The sequence below is a fragment of the Hypanus sabinus genome, chromosome 12 (genome assembly GCF_030144855.1).
Source record: "Hypanus sabinus isolate sHypSab1 chromosome 12, sHypSab1.hap1, whole genome shotgun sequence".
Taxonomy (NCBI): domain Eukaryota; kingdom Metazoa; phylum Chordata; class Chondrichthyes; order Myliobatiformes; family Dasyatidae; genus Hypanus; species Hypanus sabinus.
The window spans coordinates 40,971,610-40,984,317 of NC_082717.1; the positions used below are offsets into that span (position 1 = coordinate 40,971,610).

The 12,708-nt window shown below is 41.6% G+C and overlaps 1 protein-coding gene across 1 annotated transcript in view; it reads left to right on the forward strand.

Annotated features, from left to right (window-relative positions):
* The first annotated feature begins 316 nt into the window (after positions 1 to 316).
* The window catches only part of rab3gap2 (RAB3 GTPase activating protein subunit 2 (non-catalytic)), a 71,756-nt gene continuing 59,364 nt past the window's right edge, over positions 317 to 12,708 (forward strand). Inside the window, exons 1-2 of the mRNA XM_059985823.1 lie at positions 317 to 861; positions 12,535 to 12,599. Of these exons, the coding sequence (XP_059841806.1) occupies positions 765 to 861; positions 12,535 to 12,599 (162 nt within the window). The 5' untranslated portion in view covers positions 317 to 764. The remainder of the gene's footprint in view (positions 862 to 12,534; positions 12,600 to 12,708) is intronic.

Here is a 12,708-nt window from a genome sequence, read left to right on the forward strand (position 1 = left end):
ATCGACGCAGACATGATGAACCATAATGACTGTGCCTGAGCGGCACTGATTTGTGTACCGAGGTCCATGTTTTATTCTAAAGTCAAATGGTGCATTCTACTTATAAAATCTTTTAACACACGACAGAAATTTGCAAGTTCTAAAACTCCATAACAAAAGCATTAAGTGTTCATTCGAAGGCATTTTAATTATAAAATGTAGACTCTGTTAAATCTTCTGTTAATGGTTGTGCAGTTTTGCTAAACTGGAATACGCAGCATGTTTCCACGCTTTCACTCATTCACAGGATATCTGAAAATGACGTACATTCAATTACCTAAAACGTCGTGCATTTGAAAGAGTCCCGCATCTGGTTTAACCGTTAGTCCGAATGTGGTCTCGGGACCAGATGTTGGACGATCAGGATTTTTTTTAGGAACACGAGCAGATGCTGTAAATCCAGAGCGACACACACAAAATGCTGGAGGAACGCAGCAGGTGAGGCAGAATCTATGGAAATTTATAAACATTTGACATTTCGTGCGGACAAATACTTTCAAAGTAAATGAATCATAAGGATTGAGGAACTATTGGATGTCGGTTCGCGGAAAACTTGGGACAGTTTCGGAGAGAAACCCTAAACCGAGCGCGCCTGCGTAGTTGGGCGGTTTGTCGGCAGCGCATGCGTACTAACGTTGACTGGGAGCGTTGCTGCGGCCACAACAGAGCCCGGGGGAGGAGGCAAAGAACAGAGAGCCGACCGTGGCACTGCTGCCGCCACCACCATGTCCTGCAGCCTGCTGCATTTCTGCTCCTTCCAGGATCTCAGGGTCATCCACAATTTCCTTTTCCCGCAACAGAAGGAGGAGGCGAAGGCCGGCGGTAGGTGACAGCTTGGTGATCGGGGGCCCGGGCTCGGCGTCTGGGAAAGGGGTTTACAGCCTGCGAGACAGAACTGAGCTGGCAGACTGGGGGTTCACGCCCCAGCTACGACTTGAGCTCCTTTCCTTTGCTGGCACTCCATTACCCAGTGAGCGCCGCCTGTCAGAAGCGTCATTTCGCAGAGCTGCTCGTGTGAAAGGCCCCCAGACACTTGCTGACGTTTCCTGGCTGTTGATTATTTCCACATTGCTGTTTGTTGGGGTTTGCTGTATGCAAGGGCTTTGGGATCTCTATTGCATTAAAGGTTGCCAATAAAGGTTTTATTTCCCATTGGAGAAACTGGAGATGGGGAAGAGGGAGAGCTCAAACATCTTGTGATGTAATCATGCGGGTTATGGTGAAATCAAAACCTTTGGGCCTTGTTTTTGATCAGGTTTACTTCTACATTTGGATTACTTCTACAGACCATTCTACGTCTGCTCATTCAGAATCGGGTTTAATATCGCCGCCATATGTCGTGAAACTTCTTAACTTAGCGAAAGCAATATATACATGAATGATATATATGATATGAATGAATGAATGAATGACATACATGACAAATAAGTATAGAGAACAAACCCGAATCACATTAAGTTTATGTATGTCTGTTAAATATATAAGTTAAAATAAGTAGTGCAGAATCAGAAATAAAAAAAAGTAGTGAGGTAGTGTTCATGGGTTCAATGTCCGTTTAGAAATCGGATGGCAGAAGGGAAGAAACTGTTCCTGAATCGTTGAGTGTGTGTCTTCATGCTTCTGTAACCTCCTTCCTGACAGTAATAGTCTGAAGAGGGTATGTCCTGGATGGTGGGGATCCTTATTGATGGACGGTACCTTCCTAAGGCACTGCTCCTTGCAGATGTCTTGGATACTCCTGAGGCTGGTACCCATGATGGAGCTGACTAATTTTACAAGTTTTTGCAACTTCGATCTTGTGCAGTAGCCCTCCCACCCCCTCCCCCATACCAGACGGTGGTGCAGCCAGCCAGAATGCTCTCCACGGTAGAAGTTTTCTAGTGTTTTAGTTGACAAACCAAATCTCCTCAAACTCCTAATGAAATATAGCCACTGTCTTGCATTCTTTATAGCTGCATCAATATGTTGCAGCCAGGTTAGGTCCTCAAGAGATTTTGACACCCAGGAACTTGAAATTGCTTACTCCCTCCTCTTTTGCTCTCTCTATGAGGATTGATTTGTGTTTCCTTTACTGTGAACATGTACCCTGAATGCATTTGTTCTACTTAGTTTACATCCTCACTTGCCCCAGTGGGTTCAGTCACTCTCCAGGATGGTGTTGCCGCATCTGACATTTAGCCCACAGTAGGAGTCTGCAAAAAAAAAACTTGGAGATCAGAGTGGGTGAGAGTGGTGGGGTGGATGACATAGTAGCAGAATTTGGCTACTTGGCCCATCATTCGCTCTGCCAGATGTGATGATCCTGGCACAAGATACTGTTGTATTTGGCCGACCCTGGGTGCAGACTTGTTGATGCTACTTTGATTGTCAGTAGCAGAGGCAATCTGCCAACAAGAGGGTCAGGAGATACAGCTGGCCCCTGGAGCTCAATGTTGCTGCAGGTTCTTTGGGCCAGCAATGCAATGTGAGTCATAAGGTTGGCTAACAGCTCTTGGTGGACAGTTGTTGCAGTGCAAACAACTGAATAATTATTTACTAAGTACTGTATTGTTTTATCATACAGGAAATTACCTTGAAATTAGTATGCACCGGCAGTGCTGGTTGTTGATCTTAAATGAACAATGATGGAAACGGTTTGATGTTTAGTACATGAAAAGTAAAAACTTGAAATGAATGCAGTGTGATCTAACCCATAATTTTGGGTAAAAATTGCAAAAAAAATTCATTTACTACAGTAAATAATTGCATTGTGGAATGTTGGCAAAAGCTTATGAAATTTTCTTTAGAGGGAGTATCTAAAGCATGTCAATTGCCCCTATATTTACAGTGCCTTGAAACAGTATTCAGCCCCCATAACTATTTTCACATTTTACTCTCTCATTTTTCAAATTTAAAATGTATTGAAATATGATTTTTGATCTAATTTACAAAACATTGTGCATTATGCCAAATTAAAAAAATTCCAAAACCTGTCAACAATTTCCTAAAAATTAAAAAAAATCAAAATTGTGAGGTTGAAAAAGGATTCATCCCCTCTATATTTACTACGCTAACTTCCTTCAGGTGCAATACTGTACATTACCTTACCAGCTCATGTAATTTGTTAAATCGGAGGATCAGCTGTTTTTAATGAATTCATAAGAGTAAATACCCCCTCTCTCTGTGAATCTAGACCAAAGCAAAATGAGGACAAAAGAGCATTCAAGACAAGTCAGGGAAATGATAATAGAGAAGAACAAATCTGAGGAGGGTGCAAGACCATCTGAAAGGCACTGAACATACTTGGGAGTTCAGTGCAGTCTGTTGTGAAAAAGTGAAAAAATACGAAACCACAGACACACTGCCTGGTCACACACACAAGATCAGGCTGCCCTCTGAACTTAGTCACAGGAGAAGAATGGCACTTGTCAGAGAGTCTACTGTGATGCCAACAGTCACTCTGGGTGAGAGCAGAAGTCAGTGGCTGCAACTGGAGATGAAGTTCATGGCTCCACAATCTCTAAGGCCTTGCTCAAAAATGGGTATTTATTGAAGAGTGGCAAAGGAAAAAGCCCTGGCTTTAATCTTGCCTGTAAAGACTTTTCAAAGTGTCACTTCAAAGGTAAGATATGGAAGAAGGTTTTGTGGTCGGATGAGACTAAAGTGGAACTTTTTAGCCTCAACACTAAGTGGCACATGTGGTGTAACTCTAATACTGTGCATCAGCCAGGTAACACCATCCCTAGTATAAAGTACAGTGGAGGTGGCATCATACTCTGGGGATGCTTTTCAGCAGCAGTGACTGGAAATCTGGTCAGGATTGATGGGCAGGTGAATGCTGCTAGATACACAGAGATCCTGCTAGCCTGTGCCAGAGCAAGCATGGAGTGATTTCAGATGAAGGAAATTGATGTCCTTGAGTGGCCCAATTCAAGTTTTGACCTTAACCCGATCGAATGTTTCTGGCAAGACCTCAAGATTGCTCCCACCTCTGCTCCCCAACTGTCCTGACACAGCTTGAGAAATCTTGCAAGGTGGAATGGGCAAATCTTACTCTATAGTGTTGTACAAAACTAATAAAGACTTTTCCAAAAGGACTACAGGCTGAAATAGCTGTGAGAGGTGGTTTGACTAAGTACTGAGCAAAGGGGTGGGGGTGAATCCTTTTGAACTACTGACATTTTAGTGGTGAAGTTTTAATTTTCCATGCTTTTCAATTTTCCCTGTTTTAGGAGCTACCATGAAAAAAGGAGCATGTGATTCACAAATTAAAATTCTCAGTTAAGTTGATCAAAATCCCTGGTTCGAATACTCATTTATGTGAACAAGTGGTTGAGGGCTGAATACAAGGCATTGTATTTAGATTCTTGTATATATAAATTAAATATTGACATGTTAATGGAGCAAGGTGCTTCAAGTTGTAGGTCTAAGTAAGGTACATGTTAAGAATGCAGGACAAGGTCATACAGATCCTCAAGAGCTGCTCCAGCTTTTCAAGACCGACCCTCTACCTACTCCAGTTTCTTGCTAGATTCCAGTATTTGCTGGATTAATCTAACTAAATAATTTGGCATTTGCAGTTCTTCCAAAGATTCATTTTAAAAAAACTTAATCTCAGTCCTAAGGAATCAACTTATCAAAAAAGAGTAAGAGTTTGCCCCTTAGGGCAAAATTCCATGGTGTAAGTTGGCTATTTTGGACCAAGGTGAACAGAAATATATTATTGTGTGAGTGTTGCAAGACGATGCCTCCTGGTTTTCTAGTTGGAGAAAACAGATTCTTGATATCAATCCTAAGACCTTCTAAGCATCTTGTATGTGTCAAGATCACCTTTGTTCCTCTAAATTCCATTGATTGTCAGCCAGTTTTAATATCTCAGAATAAAGCAACTTTTCATCTCAAAAATCAAGTAAATTGTGCTGCACATTCCACAAAAAATTTCTTAATTGGTAAATTAGTTTATTATTGTCAATATTGAGGTACAGTGGAAAAACTTATCTTGCAGACCATCCATAGCTCATTACGTTTACAATTATATTACAACAGTGCATTAAAATTGCACAACGTAAAACCCGAGTGGGATAGTGTTACAGTTATCAAGAATCTGTAATTGTATACAATAAGATACAAGGGCAAAATGAGGTTGATTGTGAGGTCAAGAGTCAATCTTATCATACTAGAGAATCATTCAACTGTGTTATAACAATAGGATACAGGCTGTTCTTGAGCCTGGACAGTTTCTTTGAATCCTGAATCTTTCTTTGGATTCAGAGATGAAAAAAAATATGGTAAAGCATGGATTCACCAAATCTGTGAGTAGCCATTACACTTGTGCTTCAGTTCCCTTACAGTAAAGATTAATTGGCATTTGCCTTTCAAATTGCTTCATTGTATACACGTTAACTTTATGCAAATAGTGATACCAATATTTCCCTTTGTACTTAAACTTAGTGTGTAATCTTCCATTATTTAAGAGTCTTTGGGTGAAGTCAATTATATAGATAATAAGCTGAGGGACAACCTGTAACAAATATTCCTACAATTTTCTGATATTTAACAGTTCCTCTATCCATATTGACATATTGCCCTGATTTCATGCAACCTTGTTCTGTAATAACCAAACTGTGTGGTGCATCATTATATACTGACCTGACCTCTACTTTGCTGAGGCCCGGCGCCAACTCTCAGACACATCCTCTTACTTACCCCTCGAACAGGATCCCACTAAGAAACATTAGGCCATTGTCTCCCACACCATCGTCAACCTTATTGAGTCTGGGGATCTCCCATCCACTGCCATCAGCCTCATCATTCCCGTACCCCTTAACTCCAGTTTCTACCTCCTACCGAAAATCCACAAACCAGCTTGTCTAGGTAGACCCATTGTTTCAGCTTGTTCCTGCCCCACTAAACTCATATCTGCATACTTCAACTCTGTTTTATCCCCCCAGTTCAGTCCCTTCCAACCTACATCCGTGACCCTCACATGCTCTTGATCTTTTCAAGGATTTCAGGTTCCCTGGCCCCCATCATCTTATTTTTACTATGGATACCCAGGCCCTGTACACCTCCATCCCCCTCCAGGGAGGCCTCAGTTTCTTTCTGGACACCAGACCCAACCAGTTCCCCTCCACCACCACTCTCCTCTGCCTAGCAAAACTTGTCCTCGTTCTAAATAATTTGTCCGTTGGGTCCTCCCACTTCAAACATGGGCACTCGCATTGGTCCCAGCTATGACTGCCTGTTGGCTATGTGGAACAGTCTTATGTTCCAAGTCTACACTGGTGTTGGTGACCATCCCGCACTTTTCCTATGCTACATCGACGATTGCATTGGTGCTGCTTCCTGCACCCGTGCTGAACTCGTTGATTTCATCCACTTTGCCTTCAACTTCCACCTTGCCCTGAAATTCACCTAGTCCATTTCCAACACTTCCCTTTACCGATCTGTCTCTATCTGTGGAGACAACTTATCCACTGATGTCTTTTATAAACCAACAGACTCTCACAGCTACCTAGACTTCCACCTCGGGCTGTGACATTCATAGTTGTGGAGTGCTTCAGGAGGCTAATCACGATATGTATTAACTCCAGCGTACCAGGCAGCCTCGATCCACTGCAATCTGCCTACACGTGAAACAGGTCTGTGGAGAACATTATCTCCCTGCCCCTACACTCTCACCTCTGAAGCATCTGGACAGTAATGACATTTGTTTATTGTTAAAATAAACTATTGTTTATTGACTACTACCCTACCTTCAATAGCATAATCCCAAGCAAACTCATCTCTAAACTCTGGAACCTGGGAATTAACACCTCCCTCTGCAACTGGATCCTCAACTTTCTGATCAACAGACCACAATCGGTAAGGGTAGGCAGCAACACCTCTGCCACAATTCTTCCATACTCTGGTGTTCCATATGGTTGGGTCCTCAACACTTACTGTGCACTCATGACTGTGTGGTCAGACTCTGCTCTCACTCCATTTGTAAGTTTGCAGATAACACTACTGTAGGAAGTTATATTTCAAATGATGAGTTGAAGTACAGGAAGGGGATAGTAACATGGTTTTATGGGAGCAAGTAAAATAAAAATTAAAGGGCTAATCTTTGATTTAGAGAGCTGAGGAATGAGGCGAGCAATGCTGCTGTTGACATCAACGGTGCTGTTCATAGTTCAAAGTAATTTTATTATCAAAGTACATGTATGTCACCATGTACAACCCTGAAATTCATTTTGTCAATAAATCGATAGAATAATAATCATAATAGAACCAATGAGCACCCAGCTAAAGTGTTCAACCAGAGTGCAGAAGATACCAAAATTGTGCCAATATTGTATAAAAAGAAGAAACAACAATAATATCCATGACTTTGGATATCCATTACGGCCTGGTATGGGAACACCAATACCTTTGAGAGGAAAGTCTCACAAAAAGTAGCGGATTAGGCCCAGTACATCATGGGTAAACCCCCCCCCCCCCAACCATTGAGTGTATCTACACGAAATGTTGCAATAGAAAATCAGCATCCATCATCGCAGATCCTCACCACTCAGGCCATGCTCTTTTGCTACTGGCATCAGATAGGAGGTACAAGTACTTCAGGAGTTGTACCACCAGGTTCAAGAGCAGCTACTACCCCTCAATCAGCAGGCTCTTGAACAAAAGTGGAAAACTACACTAATTTAAGGACTCTTTTATCTTTATATTTCATGCTTGTTATTTATTACTATTTATTTATTATCTGTATTTGCAGTTTGTTTACAGTTTCTGATGTTACAGATCTTGTTTGCAGTTACTGTCTATAGATTTGTTGAGTATGTCCGCAGAAAAAGAATCTTGGGGTTGTCTGTGGTGACATGTATGTACTTTGATAATAAATTTTACCTGAAATATAATCAGCTCCTTGGTCCTGCTAGCATTGAGTAAAGGGTTGTTGTTATGACACCACAGCCATATTTTCATTTTCCCTCCTAAATGCCGATACAGCACCGCCTTCGTTTCATCCTATGACAGTGGTATCATCAGCAAATATAAATGTGACATTGAAGCTATGTTTAGCCACACAGTCATGAGTGTAAAGTGAGTAGAGTAGGGGACTAAGCAGACAATGGTTGAGAGCTTCATGTTCCTGGGAATAAACATTACTGATGGCCTATCCTGATCCAGCCATGTAGATGGCATTGCCAAGAAAGCTCATCCACACCTTTGATTCCTCAGGAGGCTAAAGAAATTTGACATGTCCCTGTCAACTCTTGCCAGTTTTTATTGATGCATCATGGGACAGCGTCTTCAACACTTTAACACAATTGAAGAGTTCCCTAGCATGATAAAATAGACTCTTGACCTTACAGCGCACCTCGTATTAATCTTGCACCTTATTACTTATGTACACTGCTCTTTCTCTGTGGCTGTTATACTTTTTCTGTATTCTGTTATTGTTTTACCTTGTTTTGCCTCAATGCACTGTGTAATGATTTAGATCTGTGTGACCAGTATGCAAGACAAGCTTTTCACTCTGTCTTGGTATGTGTAGTAATAATAATAATAATAATAATAATAATAATAATAATAAAAAAGTAATTCCATTTTCAAGTCTGTGGATGTACCCTTAGCTGGAAGGGCTAACTGGAGGAGACCAAAGAGGACTTCTGTTTGTGTCGTAAATACCCAAGTTAGCATCGTTACAACATCCCTGATCCAACCATCAATGTCATAAGATTATGCCATTATGTGAATGAGAGATGACAAGGTTATACACACTGCAGACTATAGTGGGTGCCAGTGCTTGTTGGATAAATTGCTGCTGTATCTGCTCTGTCATCTCGAGCCTGGCCTTTCTCACAAACTGGTTTAAGGAAAATGAATTTCAACTTAAATAAGTGTGAGCTGATGGATTTTGGACATTCAGACCAGGGTACAATGAATAGCAGGGCACTGACAAGTGTTGTACTTCTCAGTCGCTTTGTTACACGAGTGCATAGTTTGCTGAACATAGCTACGCAGTGAAAAAGGCATTTAGCATACTGACCTTAAAATTAGTTAGGGTATTGGATTTAGGAGTAGGAACATATTTTGCAGTTTTGCAGTCATTGATGAGAGTACATTTGGAAAATTGTGTATAGTTTTGGTTTTATTGTTATAAAAAAGTAATTTTGAGCTGGAGAGAGTACAAGGATGCTTCCTGGAGTGGAGGGCCAGAGTTAAAGTGAGAGGTTGGTCTTGTGGATCTTATTCCTTGGAGCATAGAAGAATGAGAGTTAGCCTCTGCGAAGTATATAAAACCATGAGGAATATGGGTTGAGGTTGACAGTGATGGTCATTTCTCCAGGGGCTGGGATTCCAAAACTAGAGAGCACAGGTAAGAAGGGGGAGATTTAAGAGACCTGAGAGGTAACTTTACACAGAGAGTAGTGAGTACCTGGAATGAGCTGCCAGAGGAAGTGATTGAGGCCAGGCCAAATGCAACATTTTGAGAGGTATTTGCATATCTATATTGTGTGAATGCACACAGCTGGGTCTAGCAGGGAGGATGCTGTAGTCAGCCAGGACCAGCTGTGCCAAAGGGCCTGTTTTGTGTTGAATCACTGTGACTATATTGAGCTTTCTCAGAAGGCAGTAATTATTGGTTAGATGATTGGAATCACTTTACATTTGATCTCTGAATTGCTTTCTTTTTGAAATGTATTTGCAATTGCAGAGTCAAATATTGTTTTCTGACCTTGTAGAGGTATAAGGAGGTAGCCTGTAATTCAAACAATTAACATGTTGACTTTATATGTCAGCTCTGGTTCCAATGCTTAAACTTGTGCAGAGATTTTTTTTTCATGCTACCATTCTCTCAAACTAGTAAGGAAAATGTCTGCTTTTGGGCAGGTTGAGAAAGAACCTACCACTATCTTAAGTTCTGCTCATTAAGGAACAACACGGAATTTGACATGAATCCAAGATGAAAGTGATAATTTTGTCATTTGGTAAACTGACCTCTACTTCAAAGAGGCTAAAGATCAGGTTTATGATATTCCTTATCTTTCTTTGGGTTGTAACTCCACAGCTGAGTATCAGACCATTGTCTCCCAAATGGTCTCTTTCACTGGATGTCGTCTCCCTACTGCCTCACAGACTCCCAACCATGCCTAACCCAATCCTAACTGCTTACCATGATCCACAAGCGGGACTGTTGTAGAAAACCCGTCGCTTCTACATGTTCTTTTCATTTTGAACTTAGTTCTTCTTTCATGATTCAATCTATGCTTGTTCATTGCCTTCTCACTTGCATCCGTAGTATCTCTGCTGCCTCTATCAGTTTGAAAGTTTTCTCATTCCCCTTCCTTGTACATTTTTAGCATTAATATCTAAATTGCTTTACACCTCAATTCCACCAGGCTCACCCATTACCTCCATTCCTTCCCTCCTTCAGCTGGCATAAGACATACTCACAGTGAATAAATTCTTAAAATTAATTCATTTATCAATCCAGTGTATAACTTTGAAGACCTGAATGGGCTCAAGAAATGCCTGCTTCTTTTGAGGAAACAAAAACCTTTGTTCGAATCTCACTTGGATACCGTCCTATTATTTTGATTCTAGTCATCGATGATGCATAGAGCTCAAGATTCTTCTTTACTGTCAATTTCCATCCTTATTTTGTTTTCATAAGGTCCATTTCTTCATTTTCCCTAATCTTTCTCAACTTCTCTATCCCTATTTCAGGGGATAGGTTCGCAAGGGACATTCACCACACAGCTATCTTCACTACATGTCCTCCCCAGCCTGGTTCCTGTAAGGATCCAATTTTACTTACCTGTTTCTCTGGTATACTATCCATACAAGTCCTTCTGAGGTATCTTACTCACATCTATGCCTGTTCCATTTTTGCTTTAATTTACCTCACTCCTCCCTCAACCCTGTTGACATTTTACATATAATGATGATCCTTTCAGATTCAGATTCAGTTTATTGTCATTTAGAAACCACAAATGCAATGCAATTAAAAAATGAGACAACGTTCCTCCAGAATGATATCACAAAAGCAAATGACGAAACAAGCTACACCAGAAAATCCACATAATGTTTGGCAATCCTCAATCCAGAGTCCGGAGAGGCTACTGCGTATTAATATCGCGCTACTGTCTTAGCGCATTCCCTGGAAAGGAGCTCCAAATCCACCAGACAAACAAGACCAAAAACTAAATCTACAAGACCTGCACAAAACCACATAGTTACAACATACAGTTACAACAGTGCAAACAATAGCATAATTGATAAAAAAAAAGACTATGGGCACAGTAAAAATAGTCCAAAGATGTTAAAGGACTATAAGTTCAAAAGAAATCACCACACAGTTTCCACAAGTCCCCAGGGGCCTGACGGACTCGCCATCCCACGTCGGCGGCAGAAGGGAATACCCCTGCTATGGACTTCAATGGTGCTGTGCTCGCAGATGCAGCACACAATGAAAGCTCTGTCAAACCCAGCCTCCCAGACGCAGAAAACACTGAAAGCAACCTGACCGCAGTGGACTCCGAGTCCGTCGAACCTCCGAGCTGACGACCATCCCCTCCGGCACAGCCTCTCTGAGCGCCATCCTCTGCCGAGCGTGTTAAGACGGCCCTGCCAACGGCCATCGGCAACGCGACCCCGAGGACTGGGGGCCTGTTCTTCCCAACAGAGTCCCGGACCTCACAGCAGCAGCAGCAACGAATAAGGTCTTCCTGGAGATTTCCAGATGTTCCTCTGTGCTCCCACGTCTGTTTTTAATCAATTATGATTGCGCACGGCACCACACTTCACAAATAACAGATAATCAGCTCCGGAGTGGCCGCTGTAAGTTGTGTCGCGCCGACATCTTGGATAAGTCAAGCCAAGTCAAGTCACTTTTATTGTCATTTCAACCATAACTGCCTCTACAGTACATAGTAAAAATGAGAAGTTTTTCAGGATCATGGTGTTACATGGCACAGTACAAAAACTAGACTGAACTTCGTAAAAAACAACACAGAGAGAAAAAAAAACAACTGCACTAGACTATAGACCTACCCAGGACTGCATAAAGTGCACAAAACAGTGCAGGCATTACAATAAATAATAAACAGGACAATAGGGCAGTAAGGTGTCAGTCCAGGCTCTGGGTATTGAGGAGTCTGATAGCTTGGGGGAAGAAACTGTTACATAGTCTAGTCGTGAGAGCCCTAATGCTTCGGTGCCTTTTCCCAGATGGCAGGAGGGAGAAGAGTTTGTATGAGAAGTGCGTGGGGTCCTTCATAATGCTGTTTGCTTTGTGGATGCAGCATGTAGTGTAAATGTCCTTGATGGCGGGAAGAGAGACCCTGATGATCTTCTCAACTGACCTCACTATCTGCTGCAGGGTCTTGCAATCCAAGATGGTGCAATTTCTGAGCCAGGCAGTGATGCAGCTGCTCAGGCTGCTCTCAATACAATCGCTGTAGAATGTGGTTTAAACCAATTTGTTTCGGTTGAAATTTTAACTATGATTTTACTTTTTTTTTGGTATAGATAAAGAACACAGCTGGGAAGATGAAGACTGGGGAGCATGGGATGACGGTGAAATGAAAGAAACTGTAAGACATAATTATCAGTTGTTGATTTTTCAGTGAGATCATAAAAATGAATTGACCTGAGATAAAATGTGTTTGGGATATGCTACAACAAAACTAAATTTGTAATAAT